At 40.9% G+C, this 25,715-nt stretch overlaps 1 protein-coding gene across 11 annotated transcripts in view; it reads right to left on the bottom strand.

Moving 5' to 3' along the window:
* EGFLAM (EGF like, fibronectin type III and laminin G domains) overlaps positions 1 to 25,715 on the bottom strand; it is a 231,373-nt gene that overhangs the window by 72,267 nt on the left and 133,391 nt on the right. For all 11 annotated transcript variants that reach the window (XM_017853199.1, XM_017853202.1, XM_017853201.1 and 8 more), the window contains one exon: positions 16,430 to 16,596. In XM_017853199.1, coding sequence (XP_017708688.1) covers positions 16,430 to 16,596 — 167 coding nt within the window. The remainder of the gene's footprint in view (positions 1 to 16,429; positions 16,597 to 25,715) is intronic.

The raw sequence follows: 25,715 nt of genomic DNA, 5'->3' as shown, positions 1-25,715 counted from the left end.
TGCCACCACATTCCAGCCTGGTGACAAAACAAGACTCCATCTCAAAAAAATAATAAAAAATAAATAAAGAAAGAAAGAAAATAGGAAAACAGCAGAAACAAAAATCCTTCTCCAATAAAAAATGGAAAAAGCAGAGTAAATATAATAGCACAAAATAAAAAATAATACATGTCAGCCATTATAACTATAAATGCAATAAACTTGTCATTTAAAAAACAGTGCTTGTCAGATTGGATTTAATACATTTGAGCTACATGCTGTTTCCAGAAAGTATCTAAAACATAACATACAGAAGCATCAAAAGTAAAAGAATGCAATATATATTCCAGGCAATAGATAAGAGAAAGCTAGTGCACCTATATAATGACTGGACAATGTAAATGTTAAGGGGGGAAAAAGTATCATTAATGATAAGATGGTTATTAAATAATGATTAAAAGAATCACCAGGAATATAACATGATTCTAAACTCTATGGACCCAATCTCACGGCCTCACATACATATCAAGAAAAAAACTGAGAGAGGTGTAGGGAGATAGAATGAGAAATTGTAATGTATCCTCTTAGTAATTGATAGATCAAGCTAACAAAAAATGCATAAGGATAGATGAGATTTGAACAATATTAAAAATCTTGATCAAAAAAACTTAAACAGACTTCTGAATGTAAGAGAGTTGGGAATAAATCTAACAAAAGCTATAAAGAACTTCTGGTTCCTGCACTCTTCCTCCACGAGGAGTAGCCAGTGGTGAGCTGAGTGAAACGAGCCACTCCAGTTCCCGACCACGAAGGGGGTTGAGGGAACTAACCTGTCTCATCATTATTGTTTTATTATTGTTTGAGAGGAGGGTAATAGATTTTGATGAACTTTAGACTGTTTAAGTTTCAGAATTTTCTCCATAATGGAGAAAATTATTAAAGTACACTAAAAGACTCTGTAGAAAATCTAGATGAGATATAATGTGGTGATTAAGTCAGTGATTCTATATCACAAAGATGTCAGTTCTTCCAAAATTAGTTTATAAATACAATATAATTTTCATTTTAAAATTCAATATATTTTCATTTTAAAATCCCAACAGAATTTTCATGGAATTGAAAAACTGATTCTAAAACTTCTATTGAAAAGCAAAGAATCAAGAAAAGAAAAGGCATTGTGGGCCAGGCATGGTGGCTCATGCTTGTAATCCCAGCACTTTGAGCATTTGGGGCCACAACAGAGTACTTGATTTCAACTGGGGGTGATTTTGGTCCCCAAAGAATCTTATGTATTCAGAAAAAAAAGGTTATTTTCACTGAAAAACTCATTTGCGTTTTTTGTTGTTGTTTTAGTTTTAGTTTTTTTCTTGAGACCCTGTGGGATCTGACTGCAGTAGAATGAGCCTGGGATACTGATCCCCAAACTTTCTTAGCTTCTGTTGGGTTTACAACCAGGTTCCTGTGGGCCACTGTGTCACTGCACAGACTGCCTTCAGTCTAACCGCACGATTTTCACACATGTGGCTGGGACATGCAGCAGGACACAGCAGGTGTTCCTGGTCAGGAAATGTTCTCGAGGCACTAAGAAAGGCAAAGACATCCCAGTACTTCCGGCTTACATAAGGAAATAGTTCAGGGAACAGATGAAGAAACTCCCCATTTGGGAGTATGGGAGCAACACTCACACTGCTCTCAAGAGGAATCAACAGAAAATGGATGAGAACAGAGTGGTGTAACCACGCACATAAGTGGGGTCTCTGCAACAGAGAGGAGGACAGAAAGTGCAAGGATCACTGGCTAGAGAGTTCCATAAATCCAACGCTCATGGTGACTGTAAGACCTTCAGAGAGTCACATAATCTGGTGGTGTCTCAGTTCCTTATCTGAAAATTGTGGAAGTCTGGCTAGGTTCTTCAATGACTCACCAGTTTCAAAATTCTATGATTTCCATTTGGCATTCTACCTTTTTCTTTTCATGTCTGTTCTCCTTAAAGCAATATAAAATTGCCTCCTTATTCCTTCTCCTTCCTCTCCACTGAGTTCCACCATTGTAGCCACAGCAATCCTGCTTAAAATATAAGTCAGGCCATGTCATTTTGCTGCTCAAAATTTCAACATCTTGACCTTTAACTTTGAATAAGATTCAAAATCTTCACCAGGACCTATAAGGTTTGACATGCTCTGACCTCTGGCAAACTTTCTGACCTCACTTCCTATCATTCTTCTCACTCACCATGTTCCCACCATGTGGGCCTCTTACTGTGAGCTTCCAGTGTCCTCTGGGCTCTCACCCCAGGACCTCCGCATTTGTCACTCCCTCCACGTAGAGGGATTCTGCTCAAATCTCTCTTTGAGAGAAGCCTTCCCTGATAGCCTATCCCAAGCAGCAGCTCCCACTATCCTCTACACCCTCTTAGCCCTTTACTTTTCCTCTTTTCACTTATCATTACTGATGATATTATTTATATAATTGAATGTGATACAGACTTATTTCACAGACTCTCCCACAGATATACCTCATGAGGGCAGAGACACTATTGATCTTGTTTACTGCTAAAACCCCAGCACCCAGAAATTACCTGGGCATAAACAGGCATCAAATATATATTTGGGAAACTGTGTGAATACGTGCTTAAACAAGTGAAATAATCAATGTAGAGTCAGAAATTAGGTTCTTTACTTTCTTGAACATCACCCAAACAGTTTTCAGGAGTGATGTTAGAAAAAAAAAAAAAAAGGCCTGACAAATTTGTTTGTATCACCCACTCTTCTAATTTTCATTGTTCTAATTCTTTCTGAATTTGCCAGCTCTTTATTTCATTTTATTTTGGAAAGAAATGTACTGTACCAGTTTTTTGCATCATTTGGACACAGCATTATAAATAAAATGCTATAAACGCCAAAGGTCGCTGAAGAAATATCTGTTTTTGTTTGAGGACGTTTGGTTGCAACAGAAAAAAAATCTAAAATTAGTTGCCCTCTCCCATGTTGGTTGGGACTTTGAACCATAGAAGTTGCCCTCTATCTGATGCAATCTAATGGCTCTGCTCTCAAGGTCAACCACTTCAGGTGACTCCGGACTGAGTCGTAAGGGCTCTTCTGGCTCTGTAAGTCTGGGAACTACTGCCATCTGCTGGATGACTGTTGGTACTTCCTCCTGAGCAGCTGTGCCTGGCGGGCCCCGGCACTCTCTAAGGATCCTGTGATCAACATCAGTGATGGGAGATACGATCCACGGAGCCAAAATGGAGACATAATCACATTTTAAAATATGGTAGGTGCTTGGACTAGAGTTCAAAAGCAGCACTAATCTATGTTCTAAGACAGGCCTCTTGGCTCCTCATACCAGTGGGAATTAGAAGCCAGTATCACCAAAAAATTCCAACTGGGGCTCAGATGTAGAGATAGAGCCTTACAGCAGCTGACTTATTTTTCCTTTTGAAAAAACATTTTTATCTCAAAAGGTTTATATGAATATTATGTGTTAATAAGAGATTAGTGCAACATAGGCTATTGGTTAAATTTGTGAAATAGCAGGTAAGAGACTTGGGTTCAGAATACCATTCACTTGCTGATCAGCTGTGTATGTCAGTCTATCCAACTAGAAACTAAGGGAGAAATAATGGTGCTGGCCCACTCTGTTTCAAAAAGATACCAGAAGGGTAGATGAACTTGGACAACCAAAAGACAAGTAAGATTACCATCAAGAGGCCCAGCTTTGTTTACACCAGTGAAGCAATCCAAATGTCCATCAATGAGGAATTAGTTCAATAAATGTGGCACACCTTTACAATGGAATATGCTGTTATTAAATTTTATGATGTATGCCTATATTCATTTGTATTTATGTATGTATACAGTATTTTGTTGTACAGAAAATGTATATGTACTATGATTTCATCATTGGATTAAAAAAATTATGGAAGATAATATCTACCAAAATTTTAATAGTGGCTATATCTAGATGCTGAGGTTAAAGATAATTTTCATTTTAATATTTTTTATGTTGCCTGAATTTTTTCACTAACAATAAGCATTATAGAGCACAATATCCTTTTCATTTAGTGATAACAAAAATACCATTTCTGTTTTGCAATTATTGGAATGGTTTCCTTACTTTCCCTATGTTTGCCCTTACCCCTGTATATTCTACTAAGAGTAATTTTGTTAAAACCTTAGTAAGGTCTTTTCATTCCCCTGATTAAGCACCCCAAACCCTCCCAGTCTTATCCCTCTCTGAGAAAAAGCCAAATCAAATGGGTTCCAATGGGCTCCAGGTCCCTAACCAGCATCCACCAACTGTGCCCTCCCTCTCTAACCTCATCTCCTTTGACTTTTCTCCCCCAGAACTCCCTTCTCCAGTTACACTGACCTTCTTGTTCTTCTCTGAACACGCTTGAGGAATCGAATCTTTAGACAAAAGGAATCTCACTAATTTTAGGAATCAAGTGGCAGATTCTGGACCAGAACCCAGTTTGGTGATTACCTTTTCATACTTGATTCCTAAAATTCCTCTGTCCTTCTACACCCTGCCCTGTGCCCTGGGAAGCTGACCTGCCTGGCAGAACTTGTGTCCTGCCCATTAGGAAGCACCAGCAAGAAAGAAGACAGAGGAAAAAGAGTCACAGTGTTTCCCTAACTTCTACCCTGTGAGGTTGTCATGGGACACATGTCTGAAGGTCACAGCTCTTGCAGGATGGCCCTCCTTGTCCATCTGGATACTGGTCCCAATTAGCACATGACCAAGCTTTTGCAAACAGTCCCCTCATTAAACTTGCTTCAAATCTCCAAGTACTTTCGCCTCTATTTCGTGCCAGGAGCCTGATGAGATCCCTAGAAAAGTCATCTTTTCTCCCACAGTTGCTTCTCATTTATATTTGTCCATACGTGTTTCATATTTGGTTGCATTATCAGACGAGATCCATGAAACTCAACCAGCATGCACCGCGTCCCTCCTGTGTCTGTCACTGTGCTAAGCTGATTTCATAGACCTCCTCTCTTTGTGCTGAACAACAACTGTGGCCCTACTCTTTCATCAAAGAGCTGAAACGATTCCAGAAGTTAGACGCTAAGAAATGATTCCAATGAAGAACTATATAAAAGCAAGAAATGCTCCAAAGGAAAGAAGAGAAAAGATTAGCCATGACACTATGAGTGTGAAGGAAAGAGAACAAAATGGATAATAAAGTAAATGAAAGGAAACAAAGCGAAAATAGGCAGGATATTTGTACATGGATATGAGTGTGGATATCACCTCAATATATTAATGTTTAAAAATCAATTGAGTGGAATAAACAGTACATAGTTGCACATTCTGTGGCCATGAAATATCAGCCGACTGATTGACCAGATACTCCAGTTGAAATCAGAGCACCATGAGTTCCTTTCCTTTGAAAACTTACAACTCCTTATCATTCGCTTTACTCTCTCTTCTCTACCTAGCCAGAGGGGGTAAAATATCAGTGTCCTGATTATAAGTAAATGTATGATAATGTAAGATGCACAAAGGCCTCAGAAGAGCAATTAATAGGTATTTAAACAGCAAAGTGAATCATTCCCTGTAGAGCCAATAAAGTTGTGCAAATGAACGTTGCTCAGATTTACATGCATGGAGTCATCAGCAAATCAATAGAACGATTGCCATGGAGGACACCCTGAATGTAAAATCACATCTGAAGTTATATTCATGCTCAAATGCAAACTGAAAGTGCAGATTCGTCTAGGCTATGAGTGAAATAAATTATTTATCACTCCTCCTGTTCCCTTTTTCATCTCACGTTCTAAAGATTTACAAAGCCATGAAGCTCCCTGAGGTACTGGCCTATCCCATGCTGCTGTAGTAATGCCTAGCAAAGGAACCTCCCCCTCAGTTTGCTTTTTCTCTTTCTCCAATGTCACCAGCACAAATCTGTTCCAAAGCAGTTGGATTGCAGGCTCTCCAGGTCTCTTCTTTAAGAACGTTTACGTGAAAATTAAATCACAGAGAGCCCTATCAAGGGAACAAGTTCATTAGTATGTGCTAATTGATTCCTTAAAAGCTTGACAAAATTGTTATCTAAAAGGGGATTTACCAAATTTCCTGAACAATTTCTTGAAAATTTAGGGAAAAATACCCCAGCAGTATAGTATAGAGGTCAGTAAACTATGGCTCACGGGCCAAATCCAGCCTGCTTTCTGTTTCTGTAACAGCAGTTTTTACATTTTCAGAGGTTGGGGAAAAAGTTTAAGAATAATAATTTCTTGTGACACATAAAACTTAAATTCAAATCTCACTGTGCATAAATAAAGTTTTATTGGAATACAGCTATGCATAATTATTTATTGTATGACTGCTTTCCTGCTATGACAGCAAAGTTGGCCTAAAAATCCTAAAATATTTACTATCTTGCCCTTTATAGAAAAATTTGCTGACCGTTGTCTAAGTAAATGGTTATTTTGGGAAGACTAAAACAAACAAAGCTAGCAGCACGATACTGTAACTCTAGACTTTTTTTTCTTTTTTTCCTTTTGCCTGAGTCTAGAATGTGCTTAAGTAGTAAGCGACATGAAATTTTATTGTTGTCAGAGCTTGTGACTTGCAGTTTTAATTCTCTGACATCTGATCAATACAGTCTTTTAAAACTAAGCAACCAACTGAAGGAGTTCAGGAAGTGTCCCCCCAACACAAGCCGCTTTACTGTGCTGATTGCCTCACACTGAGGGCACCCAGGGAGCAGCAGATTCAGGGAGGGGCTTTCTTTTATCTGCCTGAAGACTGATCACCCAAAAGGAATGCAATTGCCAAGGGATCCCCTCCCCAGAATCTCATTACCGGAGAAGATTAACTCCTATCTCTGGAGGGAAAACTGGCGGTTAACACCACACCCAGACAGATTGTCATGGGCTATCTGTCACCTATTCTTCGGAGGACCCATTCATCATTTACTCTCTCCTGTGTTCTCTAGTCCTTCCTCCCCTGTCTACAAGCTTCTAGATCCCACTGAGTTTGGGGGTATTCACTTTTTTTTCCTTGGATGCCCCTGTGCATTTAAGAAATGTGTGTACCTTTTCTCCTCTTACTCTACCTGCTGTCCGTTTATTTCATATGCTCAGTTATTAAACCCTCTGTGGGTAGAGGGAAAGTCTTCCCTCCCCGACACAATCAAGCCCCATCCTAATGATTCTGTTGGACCTAACTCATAGGGCTTCCTCCATTCTGCCACTTCCCAGTGAGGAAAGTTTTTGTTCTTGTACTTCTGTTTCTGAATTCTGGCATTCTGATGTCTTCCCGTTCCAAGAACAGAGCTCAGGGCCTGGAGTCTAAAGAAAAAGCTACAGAACCCCCAGCGGCTGCCCCTGTCAGTTACACCATCCTTCAGTAACTATGCCTGGAGGGAACATCTGTTAACATCTCCTTCATCCTGAAGAGTGGTCAGATGCCTTAACCTCTGTTCTACTTGTGTTTTCTTAAAATAACCCTGAGAAGTAGAAAATATCACCTATCGCAGGCATTACTGTACCCATTTTAGAGATGAGTAAGCTGAGGCCCAGAGATACTAAGTGGCTTTTCTGAGGAGGTCCCGCAGCAAGGTGGTAAGAGGACAGTTTTCCTGGACCTCAGACCCAGATTTGCTGGCCAGATTCTGCCCCTTGCAAAGGTACAGATGTTTGGGGGCAGTGAAGAGCATATAGGTTGGCAAAAACTTTTCATAGGTATAGATTGAAAGAGGCTGCAGCTGTATGGAAGCTGCTAGAGAGTGCTGATAAGTCATGGGGACTTTGGAGCACTTCCTGATTGCTTCCTAGCCATCCCCAGAACATGCCACTACCTTCTGTCTCCACTTGCTTCCCCTCTGCTCACTGCTGAAGCCAATTCAGGGGCATTGCCGCCAAAGAGGAGGCCTCGCTTGCGAACAGCGATAAGGGAGATCTATTCTGTGGCTCTACGACAACATGTACCCAGGGACCCTAGCATGCTGTAGCTGGTCTCCAGGCAGACAGGCAATGAAAAACAGGGGGCCAAATCTCAGAGCAAAAACTAGGCAAAAGCCAGACTCACACATGGACACTTATGGGACGAGTTTACACAACCAACAACAGCTGTACTAAGCAAGCAGGAAGGTGTAGAGAAGAAAAGAGGGGTGAGATGGGAGGGTGCTAGGGAACAGCATGTAATCAGATTTACTGTAGAAATCTGATTTGGGCTGGGTGCGGTGGCTTACGCCTGTAATCCCAGCACTTTGGGAGGCTGAGGCGGGCAGATCACCTGAGGTCGGGAGTTCGAGACCAGCCTGACCAATATGGAGAAACCCTCTCTTTACTAAAAATACAAAATTGGCCGGGCGTGGTGGCACATGCCTATAATCCCAGCTACTAGGGAGGCTGAGGCAGGAGAATCGCTTGAACCCAGGAGGTGGAGGTTGCGGCGAGCTGAGATCATGCTCCCACTTGGGCAACAAGAGTGAAACTCCGTCTCAAAAAAAAAAAAGAAATCTGATGTGAGCCAGAGGGAGTCTGTCTCAGCTCAGTGGAAGAGTATGTTTCTGAAACTGTAGAAGAAAACAGATTATAGGGAGAACAGTATGGCAAAAACCAAACGAAAACAAAACATCTCTCACACTTCCCTATGTAATCTCTGAGGATCTGAGACCATAATTAGCCTTATTAAGAGAAGAAGGGAAAAATAGTCTAGAAATGTTAATGCATATTATAATGATCAAGTAAGAACACAGGGGTAAAATGAGGGCTTGGTTTGAAAGAGGGTTAGAAAATGTCTCTCCCTTCATCAACCGCCTATCAGCAAACTGTACTCTTTTTAGCACTAGAATCTCGCCTTTACAGCCTTGAATTTAAATTCACTGGGCTTGCTCTCTTCCTTCCTTCTTTCCTTCCTCCCTCTTTTACTCTATTTGCTTACCTTTTCCTTATTTATGCCACATTGCAATTCTGGGAGTTCACTTTTGCCTACGAACCTTGCCAGCAGGAAATTCACTTTTGGCCTATGTGGGTTTCCAGAACAACTGTTTCCTTTCATCTTGTCTTTGAATTTCCCATACAGTAGCAGTAGGGAGTTATCCAATCACCAAAGTAATCACAGACTCTTAGCTAGTTAAGTCACTCATTTAGGTACTCAATAAATACTTACTGAGTGCAGACGTTGTCTAGGGTGTTGAGAACACAACGTTGATGGCTAGGAGTGGTGGTGCCTATAATCCCAGCACTTTGGGAGGCAGAGGCGGGAGGATCACCTGAGGTCAGGAGTTCCAGACCACCCTGGCCAACATGGTGAAACACCGTCTCTACTAAAAATAAAAATAAAAAAATTAGCTGGGTATGCTGACAGGCACTTGTAATCCCAGTTACTCAAGAGGCTGAGGCAGGAGAAGCGCTTGAACCTGGGGGGCGGAGGTTACAGTGAGCTGAGATCGCAACACTGCAGAATGGGTGACAGAGCGAGACTCTGTCTCAAAAAAAAAAAAAAAAAAAAAATAGAGAACACAACGTTGAGCGAGTTATTCCAGCTCCAATATAGACCTTATCCTAGAGAGGAGATACAGACAATACGATGCAAAAAATAGATTCAGGCAGTGAAAGTGCTATGGAGAAAATAAACCAGGGTATTAGGCTGAGACCACAGAAGCCTGGGGTCGGGCACAGTGGCTCAGGACTGTAATCCCAGAACTTTGGGAGCCACGGCAAGTGGATCGCTTGAGCCCAGGAGTTTGAGACCAGCCTGGGTAACACGGTGAAACCTTGTCTCTACAAAAAATACAAAAATTAGCCAAGCATGGTGGTGTGTGCCTACAGTCCCAGCTACTCAGAAGGCTGAAGTGGGAGGGTCACTTGAGCCTGGGAGGTGGAAGTTGCAGTGAACTAACATTACAGCACTGCACTCCAAGACCCTGTCTCAAGAAAACCAGAAGCTTATCTGAGAAAGTGACATTTGAGCTAGGATCTGAAAGGAGAAAGGGAGGAGGCTGGCAGCATGATCATAGGAAGATCTGAGGGAAGAGAGTTCCAAGCCCAGGAAACAGCAGGTGCCAAAGTCCCGAAGCAGAAAAGTGCAAAACAGCCTTTGCTGGGAACAGAACCAATATTATCTACTAGGAACTGATCTAAGGACACCAACTCACTTCTGTGAAGAATGTATTTGCTCTTTCTCTGTCTACACCATGAGGATAGTACCCTAGAAATTAAGTGGTTTTGGTGGTTAAGACCAAGTTCTATTCCTAGGAGAAGTTATATAATCCTAGAGTTGATTATACAGGTAACTTATTTTTAATTAAATTCCCATTTTTGGAAAAAAGAAGAAAGGCACGTGACTTTTTTACTTCTACCATTTCTATTATTTACCATTCATGTCCTTTTTACTGGCTTTCATTCTACTCGATGAAAGAATGTACTCAACAAGCTTCAAGCTTGGTAATTGGTGGCCAGTGGATGCAGTGAATACATTTTTACAAAGCCCCCAGTTCTGCACACCAACTGCCTGATTTACCAGATCAAAAGGAAACTATAATGATGCTGGTGTTTCTTTCTTGCAGGGAAAAAAAAATACAGCAGGATGGGGGTAAGGAATGAGAGATCATGATTTGGGTCTTCTTTGTATTTCCTCTTGGAAACAAAACAGGTGCTGATTTGTGTGGAACGCCTCCTGGGAGAAGATGGATGTACATGTAGATGCATCATTATTATTCAAGGTCACCAAAATGATCCTAGCTCTCATTAGAGGACCTAGACATCAAAGTTTTTTTTTTCTTCCTGTTCTACTTATAATGTTGTGAAGCTGGAATTAGATGTTGTCACTGCACAAACTTCTCAACATTGCCATCATCCTCCTTTCTCACTTCAGCTAAGTGCCAGTTAATGATAATACTGGGCCCTGGCTTTCATTAACTACCAGCACAAGAGCAACTAAGATCTTCCAATTGCCCCATTAAGCAATTAAGTTGCTAATAGTGTCTGGCATTAATAGGCCCAGAGGGAAGTAAAAGCTTCCCCAGTTAGTAGGGCTGAAGGGTTATCTTTTCTTATAAAAGAATTTAGCCCTAAGATAAACAGGCCACAGAGGACCCCAGGGAGTGGCCTGTGTCCTGGGTGGGATCTCAAGGTTCCCACTGGGCACTTAGCCTCAAGGGTCTCCTTGAACATTGTGTTGTGAAGGTGGCTGTTCAAGGAGCAAAGTGGGCATCAAATCAAGTCAATATTCATGGAGACAGAGAGGAGTGAGAGGAATGAGAATGGGGTAAGCCCAACATGTAGAAATACTGATCTCACAAATGGAGAGTGGTGTTCAAAGCATTTCTCTGTCTTGGTTTGGGACTAACTAATCTAAGGGGCTGCCAGCTGTAAAATACTAGGGCTATACTAATATATATGGGTTGACTTTCAATCAACATATATGTTTTACTCATATTTCTGTATGTGCAATTTACCTTATGAGTTTTTAAACCAAAAGCAAATGCAACAAGAACAAAAATAGACAAATGAGACTTAAACTAAAAGTTTCTGCACAGCCAAAAAAAAAAAAAAATCAACAGAGTAAACAGACAACCTACCAAATGGGAGAAATCTTTTCAAATCATGCCTCTGAAAAAGAACTAATATCCAGAATCTATGAGGAAGTCAGCTCAAACAAGAAATAACCCCATTAAAAAGTCGGCAAAGGACACTGAAACCCCTTTGCAAAATTATAACAGAGGAAATTATGACAGTGAAATAGATCAGACTTAACTGACTCCATCTTGCTTTTAACCTTTAAGCTGTCTTTATTCATTCCTGGGCGTAGGCTGAACTAACATTGGGAAGGAATTCAGTTTATGACAAACTTCATATGGTTTGACTCTGAAACAAAATTGATAACAGCCCTTTCCCAGAAAGATCCCCTTCTTGACTGGGGATCGGTCAGCCTTTGTAGAACTAACAAACTAGCTATAAGATTAGAAATTACAGTTTAGGAATTATGCAGCCTCTGGCTCTAAGAGTTTGAGCCTCCCCAAATCGCTCCTGGGGATAACATCACTATTATAAAACCTAAAATCAGTGCTTGAGATATTTTGCAGACCTTGTACTGGATGGATCGGCTAACACCACCCTGTCTGGCAATCTGGCTCAACCAGTTCTGTGATCCCACCCAGGAAGAGAAGACAACATGACAACCTTACTTCAGTCCCCTAGGATTCCATCTCCAACCTGAGCAATCAGCACTCCACATTTCCCGAGCCCCTACCCACTAAATTATCTTTAAAAATTCCAATCCCCTCCCAGCTACTTGGGAGGCTGAGGCAGGAGAATGGCATAAACCCGGGAGGCGGAGCTTGCAGTGAGCTGAGATCCGGCCACTGCACTCCAGCCCGGGAGACAGAGCGAGACTCCGTCTCAAAAAAAAAAAAAAAAAAAATCCGATCCCCGAATGCTCAAGGAGACTGATTGAGTAGTAATAAAACTCTGGTCTCCTGCACAGCTGGCTTTGTGTGAAAGACTCTTTCTCTATTGCAATTCCCCTGTCTTGAAAAATAGGCTCTGTTTAGGCAGCCGGAAAGGTGAACCGTTGGGTGGTTACAACACGAACAGATATTTCTCAAAAAATGATATACAAGTGGCCAAAAACTCATGAAAAAATGGTCAGTATCACTAATCATCAGAGAAATGCAAATTAAAGCCACAGTGAGATATCTATCTTACACCAGTCAGAATGACTAGTCAAAAAAACACTACTCTGAATATCCTCACTCCTCCCCTTCCCCACCATCTACATGAATGTTCACTTGACTTGATGGCAACTTTGCTACCAGATGTTGGCATGAATGTGGAGAAAAGCGTAGGCTTATACACTGTTTGTGGGAATGCAAATGAGTACAATCTCTATGGAAAACAGTATGGAGATTTCTCAAAGAACTAAAAATATAACTATCATTGAGCCAGCAATCCCACTACTGGGCATCCACCCAAAAGAAAAGAAATCATTGTATGAAAAAGACTCCTGCACTTGCATATTTATGAAGCACTATTCACAATAGCAAAGTCATGGAATCAACCTAAGTATCTATGAAAATTTGATTGGATAAAGAAAATGTGGTACACATACACCATGGAATATTATGCAGCCATAACAAAGAACAAATTCACGTCCTTTAAGCAACATGAATGAAACTGGAGGTCATTATCCTGAGTGAAATAACTCACAAACAGAAAATCAAACACTGCATGCTCTCACTTACAAGTGGGAACTAAACAATTGGTACACGGGGACATAAAGATGGAAATGACAGACATGAGGACTCCAAAAGGCAGTGGGGAGGTTGGGAGGAGGTGGGGGTTGAAAAATTACTACTTAGGCTCAATGGTCACTATTTGCGTGATGGGTACACTTGAAGCTCAAACCTCACCATTGTGCAATATATCCATGTAACAAACCTGCACATGTACCCTGTGAATCTAAAAATTAAAAACAAAAACAAAAGCAAGTTTTAGAGGTTTTATTCTGTGTTGTCAGAGTTTCCTTAGTCCATGTATTCCACATGGACTATTCTCTGTTTTTATTAATTGTTGACGTTAACCATTCTCACATTACTTTGCATTAGAAGAATAATCTTCTCTATATGCATCTCACTCAGGGAAGCAGCTTCACAGTCAGCCAAACCCAAGTTCAAATCCTGCCTTTACAATGATCAATCTTGCCAAAATACATTACCTTTCAAAAACTCAATTTTTTTAATCCGTAAAAGGGGACACTGTTCCCCAGCACAGTGTTTCTGTGAGGATTAAATGAGTTTTGTAGGTAAATGGCGCAGCACAATGCCTGGCTCATAGTACACCTTCCCAGTGGTAGCTCTGATATTATTATTTTGTATTATTTGAAATTTATTAATTTGAAGTAATTTGTTAATTTGTTAAACTGTTATTAATTTATTAAAATTTAATAATTTTAATTTAATTCAGATAGTGCTATTTGATAATTAGGTAATTTTATGTATGGGAAAAGCATGTTTTGGAAGCAAAATAATAGTCTAAACCAATACCAAAATAAAAAATGTAAATGTATCCCAGAATAAAGGGTTTTCCAAAATGTCAGAAATGACCAGAGAGAAAAACCACAATTGAAATATTAATTATAGCACACGCTTTTGTATTCATGAAACAGGGCATCTAATAAATTTTGTTATTCTGATCTGAGTAACTGTGTATACCTAGAAGCAGTAAAATTATGTCTGTTTAAGAAAGTTTCATAACTGAGAATTTTCACTGACTTAGCATTGTTTTGTCCACCTTCCCCACCCACAATTACTTTGAAATTTTAAAATTTTACTTCACATAACAGGCCAAGTATAATAAAATCTTACAGATCTGTAAAACACTTTCACATAACTTATCCACTTAATCCAGAAAAGCAGAATCCAGCAATGGGGAAATTAGAATCAGAAACTCTAAGACCAGATCAGTGTTTCCATTAAAAAAGAAGCAGTATGAGGCCGGGCACCATGGCTCACGCCCGTAATCCCAGCACTTTGGGAGGGCAAGGAGGGTGGATCACAAGGTCAGGAGTTCGAGATCACCCGGGCCAAAGAGACCAGCCTGGCCAACACGGTGAAATTCCATCTCTACTAAAAATACAAAAATTAGCCAGGCATCGTGGTGGGCGCCTGTAATACCAGCTACTCGGGAGGCCGAGGCAAGAGAATTGCTTGAATCCGGGAGGCGGAGGTTGCAGTGAGCTGAGATCACACCATTGCACTCCAGCCTGGGCGACAGAGCGAGATTCCGACTCAAGAAAAAAAAAAAGAAGAAGCAGGAGCGGTATGAGAGGTGCCCCAACCCACCCATTCTTCCCTGACTGCAGTCTCTATGCGCACATCTAAATCAGCATGTGCTTGTTGTATCTCATCTTTATTCTACGTTCTTGACTCTATGGAGAAGGGGAAGCTAAAGGATAGACTGAAGGAGGTGAGCCTGGAGCAGCTCACAAAATGGAGCAGGCGTTCCATGGGGAGGGCAGGTGGAGACACAGCATCAAATGGCTGCTCACTTTGTAGTGCAAAAAGACGAACTCAGTGTTTCAAAGTACTGTCAGCCCCTAGCTCCTGTTATTCCACAAAGTTCAGCCAAAGAGTAATCAAACAAGGCCTTCCTTTAAATAGAATCGTTAACATTTCTTCCAGAAAGAAGGCTGTCAGCCCTTGGCATGTGGCTTGAAAGTTTAAGCTTCTAAAGTCTAAAGAAGAAGAGTGAAAACTTTTTTTTGTCTGGATGGTCAATAGTACTTATCGGGTGCAAGAGCATGTGCATATGTGTGTGCATGTGCCTGTGTGTGTATGTGTATGTGCGCATGTGTGTGTTTTGGAGTATAGCCTCCCTATATAACCCAACAATTTAATTTGACAAAAGGCGACCAGACATTCAAGGTTAGGGTAGGGGTTGTTTTCAAAGGAGCCAAAATCCCTCAGATTTGGGGAACCTCCTGAATCTCTACCCCTGAACACAGCAGTGACCCTGGATGTCAGCTGTGTGGGTGCTTTGTGAGGAGAGGAGTTTATTCATCTCCGCTAACCAATAAAAACAGGGCTTCATGTTGGCGGGTTAAGCCAGCTACCAGGGCTGGCTCCTTTCTGACAGCACCTTTTCAGGGTAAAGAGGACCCAGAGGAACACCGGGCCCTACCAGAGGAATGTATTGGCAACAATGAAAAGATCAGAGTCTTCAAACAAAAAAGTGCCAACATTTCCGTTCTCAGCTCTCCCTGCTACACACGGTTCTAGGTTTATGGAAATATACCCTCCACTCCCCAGATATAAAAAACCTCTAAACTGGGCTGGGCTTGCCAAAGTGGTCTAAGCCCTTGGCAATCCAAGAATGGTTCTTGGCATCGTGTGGGAGTTTGTTAAAACCCAGACCAAAATCAGAATCTGACTTTAACAAAACCCCCAGGTGATTTGATGAACACCGGCCCAAGCATCCCCTAGGCACTATGAGAACTTACACCATTGGCTACAGCCCCAGCTCCATGTCAGCGCTCAACTTCTTTGATACTCCTCGACCATCATTCAGAGGAGTTAATGTTGTTTGAACATCCTTTATTTTCAGGCGAACACAAACCCTGAAGCCTCCAGGGGCCTTAGTGTTTTCTCCTATGGTTCTAAGATTAACTCATTTTCTCAAAATATGAAAAGGAGGGGGAAGGCTGCACATCATTTTGCTATGTGGTCTGTTGTGTGACTGTGAAAGAAAACTGACCTCAAACTTCCCAAGGATGCAACAAAAATAAATCCTCTGCTGACCTCCAGGACATAGAAACAGCCTGTGTCCCTCTTGACAGCCTCTAACTTCCAAAGGGCTGGGAAAACCGCAGGAGGAAAGCCTGGGGTTAGTCCTTTTCCAGGCTGTCCTTCTGTACAGCATCCAGGTCAAGCCAGTCTTCATGAGGCACACCCAGACAGGCAGCTCCCTCGGTCCCTCAGAAGGGCCCTGGTACTCACAGAGGGTCCGGATGATGTCGCTGGGCCAGCTGCGGGGGCTGGGGCCATGGGAATTCATTGCCCTCACAGCAAACTGGTAGTTGGTATCTGGATCGAGGCCCTTGATTACCATGGAGTCCATCTGGATCCGCTCCTGGATTAAGGTCCACCTCTTGTCGAAATCTGGCCTTTATTGATTAGAGAAAAAGAAGAAGCAGTAGTTCAGAAATACCAGAGGGAAGGGAAGCTAGCTGGCTGTGTAAACTAACAGCATTTGAACTCTGGAAGCAATACTCGTAAAAGTAAGTTAACATTTCCTATCTGAAATTAATCCTGATTTGAAATCACAAGTCATCATTTGCAAGTCCCTGCCGATAAAAACAAGGAGATTATTTTTAGGGTCAGTTGTAAACACTGCTTAAAGACCATCCGCTTTTCCTTGTAAGGCCCTCGCTGTGATGAAAAGATCTTCACACAGGAATTCACTTTCAAGGACTCTGCTTTCCAGATGTTCACAAACAATCCTCCCTTTGGCAGTCCCCATCCCCAGAGGTCAGAAGAACACAGATTCCATCTATTCACAATCTGTTCACAAAATAAATATAAGTTTTATAGGGTGACTAATTGCATGAATTGTCATGGGAAAACCCAAGAAGAATCTGTTCACGGACATTCTTAGTCTTAAATAATTACACAGCGTGGCCAATGTGCTGAATTTTTACATGTCCTTTGGAGGACCCTTCAGAGAAGGCAGACCTTTGCTTAGAGCTCCCGTCTGGGAAGTAATAAACAGAAGGCGGGAGGATGAGCTCTGGAGTTCAAATCCTGACTCTCCTACTTACTAGCTGCTACTTAATTCCTTTAAGACTCAGTTTTCCCATCTGTAAAATGAGAATAATAAAAGGACCTACCTAAGAGGACAGTCATAAAAATTAAATAAGATATATATCTCCAGCCTAGTACCTGGCATCAAATTGTAAACACTCAGCAGGCACCAGCCATTATTCAAGGGCTTATTCACAAAATGAGTAACTTACAGCTGCCTGCTTACTCTATACCTGCATGATCCAATACGGTACTACTACCCCATGTGGTAGTCAGTCAGCACTTGAAATGTGTCTGAATTGAGATGTGCTATAGTGTAAAATGTACACTGGATTTTAAAGAAAAATAAAAAAGAATGTGAAATACCTCAGTAATTTTTATATGGGTTATATGTTCAAATGAGTATATTTTGGATACAGTGGGTTAAAATATATTACTGAAATTAATTTCGTTTCTTTCTTATTGCCCTTTAAGTGCCACTCTTAGAAAATATAAACTTTCACATAGGCTTGCATTGTATTTCTACTGGATAGCTCTGCTCTACGTGGACATCCTAGCTGAAGGGGAGAAAAAAAAAGAACATTCCAGGTAATAAGAACTACAAGATAAAAGTTGGAAATAATTGTGCATGGCCTGAGGACAGTGTGAATGGTCTAAGGGGAGTACAGGCTTTGTGCTAATAACATCAAGGGCTTTCCATCTACCACGCACCCTTCTAACTCATTTACTGCTCACAAATGCCCTATGCAGTAGGTACTAATATTAAACACCCCCACCTTTTTTTTGACAGATAAGGGAACTAAGGCACTGAATGGGTAAGTAACTTGCCCAAGGTCACATAGCTGATAAATGGTGAGGCCAACTTGGATTGGTAAGATGAGGTTAGATTTAGAAGACCCTTAATACTGGATGAAAAACTGGAGTGATGGCGGGTGAGAGGCAATTCCCCCATCCCTTTGCTTGCTCCCTGGCCGCCTCTCAGGTGTTCTGTTGTTAAACACCTCTGCCCACAGCTATTTAAAGCAAGGCAGGAAGCAAAAAAGTTCTGTTTGTCTTTGATGACCAACTTACCAGGCAAGGAAATAAAGACTCATTTTGCTAAAAGAAGATGCCGTGGTGAACAGCTAATTTCCTTAATATGAACTCTCCCAGTTTTTCATTAGCAGGAATGATTGAAAGCCCGATGGAGTCCTTACGCCCAGTAAATGATGCTTCCTCAAGCTTACTGAGCTGGGAGTAGTGTGTTAATGTGTTTGGAAAAGCCGAGTTCACAGGGTATGCCCATGGAGGAAGCAGGGCTGGTTTCTCTTTCCTGATATTCTTTCCCCAAAGATGGAATTCTCATGTAAACTAACTTTATCATCAAAGAGAAAACCTCAGTGAGTAGAAGGAAACACATTTACAAACTCAAATTAGAACAAAATCACTTCGCAGAGGAAAACCACAGGGGATATCTAAAAGTAAAGTCAGAAAAGATGTGATCTTTAGATAAAACTCTCCTGTTATCCTTTGCTAAGCTTCCCTTGTGATATTTATAGAGGAAATAACCCATATCTATTCTCACAGTCTGCTGTTATTTACCCAGGACTACCTGCAAATACCTGCAACAATCTTTATGTAAAAACTACAGCAAAACTAAAAGGAGATGATTTTGTACATGTCCATTTAATGCAGAAAAGAAAAACTCTAATTTCCAGCAAACAAGAGATTGAAATCGTTAGCATTTATTTTTATTCTATAGAGTGAGAGAGATGAGCTCATGCAGATTGAATGCCAGTTCCAAACCTTTAACATTTTGCCTCTGATTTTGTCATGAGTTTTTTATTTGAATGTTTTTAGAGTCTCTTGAGGTACAAAAGTACAAAGGTGAGGCTGAGAAAGAGACGACCAGGCAAAAGTATTGTCTTAAATCATCTCCCAAAACAGCTTTATCTTTTTTTTGACTGAAAAAAATCACTTTATCCTAACTACAAAGTTGTTGGTCAGATCACTATAGCAACACTATCTTGGCAATGTATTCAACAATGAAAAGGCCAGAGGGTGAGAAGTTGACTGAGAATGGGCTGCCACCCCCGAGGAACAGGTGGACACCTGGCCAACTGGTGGGGTGGCTTAAGCCTGTAATCCCAGCACTTTGGAAGGCTGAAGTGGAAGGATAGCTTGAGCCCAGGGGTTCAAGACCAGCCTGGGCTATGTCTTAATTATGTTTGACTATGACTATGTTTAATTAAAAAAAAAAAATTAGCCAGGCATGGTGGTACACGCCTATAATCTCAGCTGCTAAGGAGGCTGAGGTGGGTGGATTGCTTGAGCCCAGTAGTTCAAGACCAGCCTGGGCAACATAGTAAGACCTTGTCTCTGCAAAAAACTTAAAAAAAAAAAAAAAAAAAAAAAAAGTTGGGGGTGGGAGGATTGCTTGAGCTTGGGAGGTTGAAGCTGCAGTGAGCTGTGATCGCACCAATGTACTCCAGCCTGGTGACAAAATGAGACCCTGTCTCAAAAAGAAAAACAACCTCAACAACAAAAAACATGGGCAGTCACCAGCAGGGCCTACACTTCAAGCATTTTGCCAAGTAGTGAGATAGGGTTGGGCCAGGCATCCTATACCTCAGGAGATCAGTGGCTCACCTTTGGAAGGTTACTGGGCAGGGGAGTTCAGGTGGGGAATAGAGAATGCAACCAGCAGTGGGTACTCAAAACCCAATTCATCAATTCACTTAATCAGGGCTCACTCACTGGTTCATTTTGCCACTTACCAATGGCATTGTTAGAATCCAACCTGGCTATCAGAGCTGGGTGAAATCTTAGAGATAATTTGGTCCAAGTGTCTGAGGGCTCTCAGAAATTGTATGCAAGATTTTACACATGAACACATTTCATTTTTCTAAGTAAAGATTCCTTCACTTTTATCAGATTCTCAAAGATAAAATTATGATCCCAAAAGCTTTGAGAGTCACTGATCTGACCCAGTCTCTCATTCTACCCACATGGTCACTGAAGAAAAATAATTTACCCAAAGTCACAGAACTACTGGGTGGTATATCTTTCTGTTTTAATTCCTTTCTTGAAGTGTTCTGACTACCTTGCCCATTGCCAATCTCAACCTTAGTGAGCAATCATTTTTCTTGATACTATCAAACCCCATAGGTGGCTGCCATGGGCTAGTCGATTGGTAAATGATGAATGATTATCAACCAGGCACCCAACACAAAAGTTATATTCCAGGAGGCTCCAGGGAAGTATAAGCACAGTTCCATTTTCAGGGAGTTTATAACCTAATAAACTGGGGATATAATACATCTGAGCATCAGTGCGGAAACAGTACCTCTAAGGATCAGTAGGAAGCCAGCGCAAAATTGCACATTTCAAGAACTGTATTTGAATAGGTCACTGTGAACTAGAATTCTGAGGGAAGTCTAAGTCCCAGAATCCACATCCTAGGGAGACATGGTTCTCTACGTTGATCACTGGGCAGAAGTTGCTCTAGACCCATCTCCACTTGATACAGAATCCAAAGAGTGGGTACTGCCGGCTTAGGTGGAGGAAACTTAGTAAGGATAGGATGGTGTCTTTACATAAGAGACAGACAAATAAAGACGGTGTAGAAAGCTTCTGTGTTTTGCATGTTGGACTAAGAGGCCCAGTGGTTTCTTACAGAGAAGCCAATGGCAGGAAAACCTTTTGATGTCCATTAGGAATGGCTGATAAGGAAGCTGATTGCCTTGGAAGGGATGAGCTGTGCCTCGATGACTATCTTAAAGCAAAACTGGGTGGTCCTCAATCAGGGATGATAATGTAACAAGTGACTTCCTGATCAGGGTGGGAGCTACTTAATTCAGCATCTCTGACCTTGACTCACAGTAATACATTTTTCCATAGTAAATATATCTATGCACATGAATATGTATATTATATATGAGTACAAAGCTGAAAAAAGTTTCAATAAAAAATATTTAGCTTTACTACCTTATTCATGTTTCTCCTTTCTCTCCTTTTCCGTTCTTTTCTACTTCTTTAAAAAAACAAAATGCTGGTAAAGGACCACTAAATTGATCTTGCCCCTCACTGAAGTGCTGTGGCCTATAATTTGAAACACACTGCACTAAACTTTTCCTCCTAGAATACCTTAGATGGCATTTCAAACTCTACAATTCCAAAAATAAAGAAAGCAGGTGTCATTAGCCCCTGAGAGGAATCTGTTCCTTGGACTTGAATTCAGTACCAACACATGGCAAATGAAGCCTGTTCAACCTCAAAGCCTGTCTAGCCTCTGGATTCATCACATATCAGAGCTGTTTTTGAATGATTCACAGTAAGATATACACTGGACATTGTGACCCAATAAACACCACACACACACATACACCTGAAACAAGTTTCACAAAATGATTCTCCTTTTTACTCTGCGTGAGAGCCTGTGGTATTCTCTTTTCTATCCTATTTCACCTCTCGGTTTGAGAACTCCTGTTCCAGAAAGATGGAGCTGAGATGAAGAGTGAAGCTCAAGCATGTCATAGATGTTAACTAGGAAATTGCTAAAACTGGTTAAATCCTGCTAGGAAAATACTTTTGAGAGTGGAATTTGTTGGAGCAGGAAACTGTCCTCTAGGGGATACAGCAGAACGTCCAGAATAGCCTTGACAGTAGAGGCCACTCTACTGGCCTTAGAGGGAGGGGACCAGAATCCTAACTGTAGCACAACAGACACCTGTGGCTTCCTTCTTTCCACATTAAACCTACCAAGACACAATGGGATGCTTTCCGGAGGACGCGGGGTTACTTGATGGCTCCCTCCCTAAGTATTTTCTCTCACATTATTCCTTCTAAGCATCATCTCAGAAACAGAATTAAAAAGACTTTCCTCCAGACAATCCCATGCCTTGAATCTGATTCTACTACGACACTGATTAGATCACCTTCCAGTATAATTTTATACTTCTGTCTTTTCTCCGGGGCTGTGAGCTCATTAAACATGGTGATTTTGTCTTCTTCATCTCCGTGTTCCTTGGGATGTCTGCATGATCTTTCAAAGATGGAAACACTACCAGTCCCTTTCTTGCTTAACAACTTTCCATAGTTCCCTATTCCCTTCAGGATACATATGGGCTCCTCCATAAGGCCTTTGTTTGGTGTGATCCTCGCCTACCCATCTCTCACCCCACAGAGCTCCAGGCTTTCTAAGCAATTCCAGGAACATTTTCTTCTTGCCTCCAAGCCATTGCTTAAGTGGCTTCCTCAGCCTAAGCCTTTCACGTTGCTTCCTCCCTCCCCTTTTGCCTGGTAATCTCTGATGTGTCCTTCTTTGCTCCCATAAGAAGCTTCCTTCCTTCAAAACCAGGTCAGATCAAGCTTATGTTTCTCTAGGTTCCTGGTGGCCATGCCTGCCTACAACACTCACTACTCCTCTGAACTCTGTCCATCTGCATTCCCCAGTAGACTGTCCAAGGATAGAGTCTACAGCTTATTTATTCATCCCTAAATCTCTTGTATGTTTTTCACATGAGATGCTCAATACATACATGTTTGTATGAACATATGCTCATAGGAGGTATCCAATAAAGGGTGATTGAGCTGAATTAAAATATCTTCAGAATTCAACTTAGAAATAGCATGATGCCCTAAATCAGGGTCGGCAAATTCCAGCCAGCTGCCAGTGTTAGTAAATAAAGTTTTACTGGAACACAACCATACCCATTTAGGTACTGTTTATGGCTGCTTTCTTACTACAGTGGCAGAGTTGAGCATTTGAGACAGAGTTCATACAGCTGGCAAAGCACAGAATATTTACTATCTGATCCTGTGAGAAAAAGTTTACCAACCTCTGATCTAAGACAACAGCATGCTTTAACCTGGCTTGTGCCACTTTGACAATCCAATGAAGCCTATGAACCCCTTCTCAGAGTGATGTTTTTAAATGCATCAAATATATAGGTTCACAAAGGAAATCAACTATATTGAAAAGAATGATCAAAATAATAAAATCATGAAATAAAATACTTCTTTAATAATACATTAAATTTAAAATGTAGCAATGGATTTAATAACTATACTAATTTTAAAATAGTGATAAACATAACTGCTATTTCAAGATATGTGCAACCATTGTAACCGGATAAGAAAATACCTGTGATTCTAATGTTGATAGCGTCACAAGAATTGTTAATATGATTGTGATTTATTGTCTACATTCATTTTTGAAGAAAATGCTAAATTTCCATTGGTAAAACTAAGGATATATATATATTTTTTCCAATCCAAGTCCAGGGACCCCTTGAATTCTATCCAGGAAACCCTTCGGGATCTATGGACTGCCGGTTAAACACCCTGCTCTAAGAGAAGAGATGTGATCCCATAGATTACCCAGGGCAAACACAACAGGGGTGAGAGAAAACCTTCTGCTCAGAAAAGCCTCTGATTCTGTCAATTTTACAGACTGGTTTTATGCAGGATTTGCTCTACACTAAATGAATTGCAGAGAAAAGTCCAAAACTACTCAGTAGTCAAAGATGAGAAAAAAAAAAAAAAAGATGTATTATTTGACCTTCAGCTTTCAGCCTTCTTTCTTTAGGTACAAATTGGTTTAACCTAACCAAATGACAAACAGATGGATACAATGGGGTTATGATAAACTCAGCTGGCAATTTGTCCCAGGTGGGGCAATAGGCGAGCACACTTCATTTACAGTTTACAAATGGCTCCCAAAGCTGTTTCATAATTCAATTTATGTCAATTGCCATCAATCTAACCAGAGATTATATCAGGAATGCTTAGGGTAGGAGGAATTGAAGCTTTACGGGATCCATTTGCCAAACTATAGGCTGGACTTCTTTAAATCCTTTAAAGTAGCCCTTCCCTTAGGGCCTGAGCAAAGGGACTTCAGCTTCTGGAATTTCTAAGACCAGGTGCCAGTCTAGAAGGTGGTTCTAAGATTTTCAGTTTCAAAACTAAAAGTATGGAAAAGAATTCTTTGTGAAGCAGCACTTGTTGCCTGTCATGTAAAATCCCAGCTGACATCCAAGCAAGCTCATTCTTGCTTATATCTAATTCTATTGCTGATGGTAATGAAAGCTCATACTTAAATAGCAAAACTTCTAACACTTTTTTTTTGAAAAGAAAGGGGGTTTGGGGGGTTGTTTTTTCCCATTTCCCCCCAAAAGTAACTGTATAAGAATAATTCTTTAAATATTTTCAATTCTAACTTTTGGGGGCTAGCAACCCAACATCAGATTACATCATTCTTAAATATTGCAGTCATATGCCCAAGTTTTACTATATATTCCAGTAAAATGCTATGAAGAACGGTGGCAGTTTACTTAGTTACTATGATGAGCTCTAAGACATGAATTTGCATTCCACATGAAATAAAATCACAGTAGGAACTTTCAAGTTAGTCATACACATTTAGGTATTATCTGAAGCTTTACCACATCTTGAGATTGCTTTTATGATGAAAAACTGATAGCAATAAATAAACTTTCAGCTGGGATTGAAGTGGGGCATTGGTGAGGGGTCGGGGGATGCATATGATCTTTGTTGGCTTTTACATGGTTTTTATTTCTGTAGTGGGTGAGGTCAGATGTTGGTTACCATTGTGGCCTCTGATATTGGTGGTAAAGGATTCATTGAATTACTTGGGGTAATGCTTTTACATTATTTACTCAAAATAAGTAACTGTTAGTGTGAAGATACATTTGCATGTGGCTCAGGTTAAAAAAAAAAATCAAAAATCCTCCATGAGCCATTCTTCTAAGTGCTGTATAGAACTTTTCATTTCTGCAACCCTTCTGAGGTAGCTACTATTACCATCCATATTTTACAGCAGAGGAAAGTAAGGCTTAGCAGGACTAAGCGGCTTGCTCAGGGATCTAGCTAGTTGCTGGCATCCTCTAGATCAAGCTTGTCCAACTCACTGTTTGAGGGCCACATGTGGCCCAGGCCATCTTTGAATGTGGCCCAAAATAAATTTGTAAACTTTCTTAACACATTATGAGATTTTTTTTTTTTTTAGTTCATCAGCTATCGTTAGTGTGTTTTACGTGTGGCCCAAGACATTTCTTCCTCTTCCAATGTGGCCCAGGGAAGCCAAAAGATTGGACACCCCTGCTCTAGATCAATCCCATGACTACCTGTGTCCAAATGCTTACCAGCACCTATTTGACATGTGGTGTGTTTACAGTGCTATGTGCTATATTCCACACAAAGGAGCAAGGTAGACATTGCCTTCATGTTCCAAGAAGAAGACAGACCTTGAAAAAGTAATTAACTATGAGTGTGTTGAGTATTGAAAGTAAATGTTGGAGGTATAGCTAACCTAATCTGGGAGTAGATGAACGTAGTCAGGCAGGGCTTCCTGGAGGAAGTGACGCTTAAAGAGGAGTCCTGAAGGATGAACAAGAGTTGGTTAAGTAAGGAGGTAGAAGAGCTATCCTGACAGGATAGCAATCATAAAGACTTGTAGCCAGGGAGGGTACAGTGGCTCATG

This window comes from Rhinopithecus bieti, unplaced genomic scaffold (assembly GCF_001698545.2).
Source record: "Rhinopithecus bieti isolate Rb0 unplaced genomic scaffold, ASM169854v2 scaffold_34818, whole genome shotgun sequence".
In the NCBI taxonomy this organism is placed as follows: Eukaryota; Metazoa; Chordata; class Mammalia; order Primates; family Cercopithecidae; genus Rhinopithecus; species Rhinopithecus bieti.
This window is presented reverse-complemented; position numbering and strand designations above follow the sequence as displayed.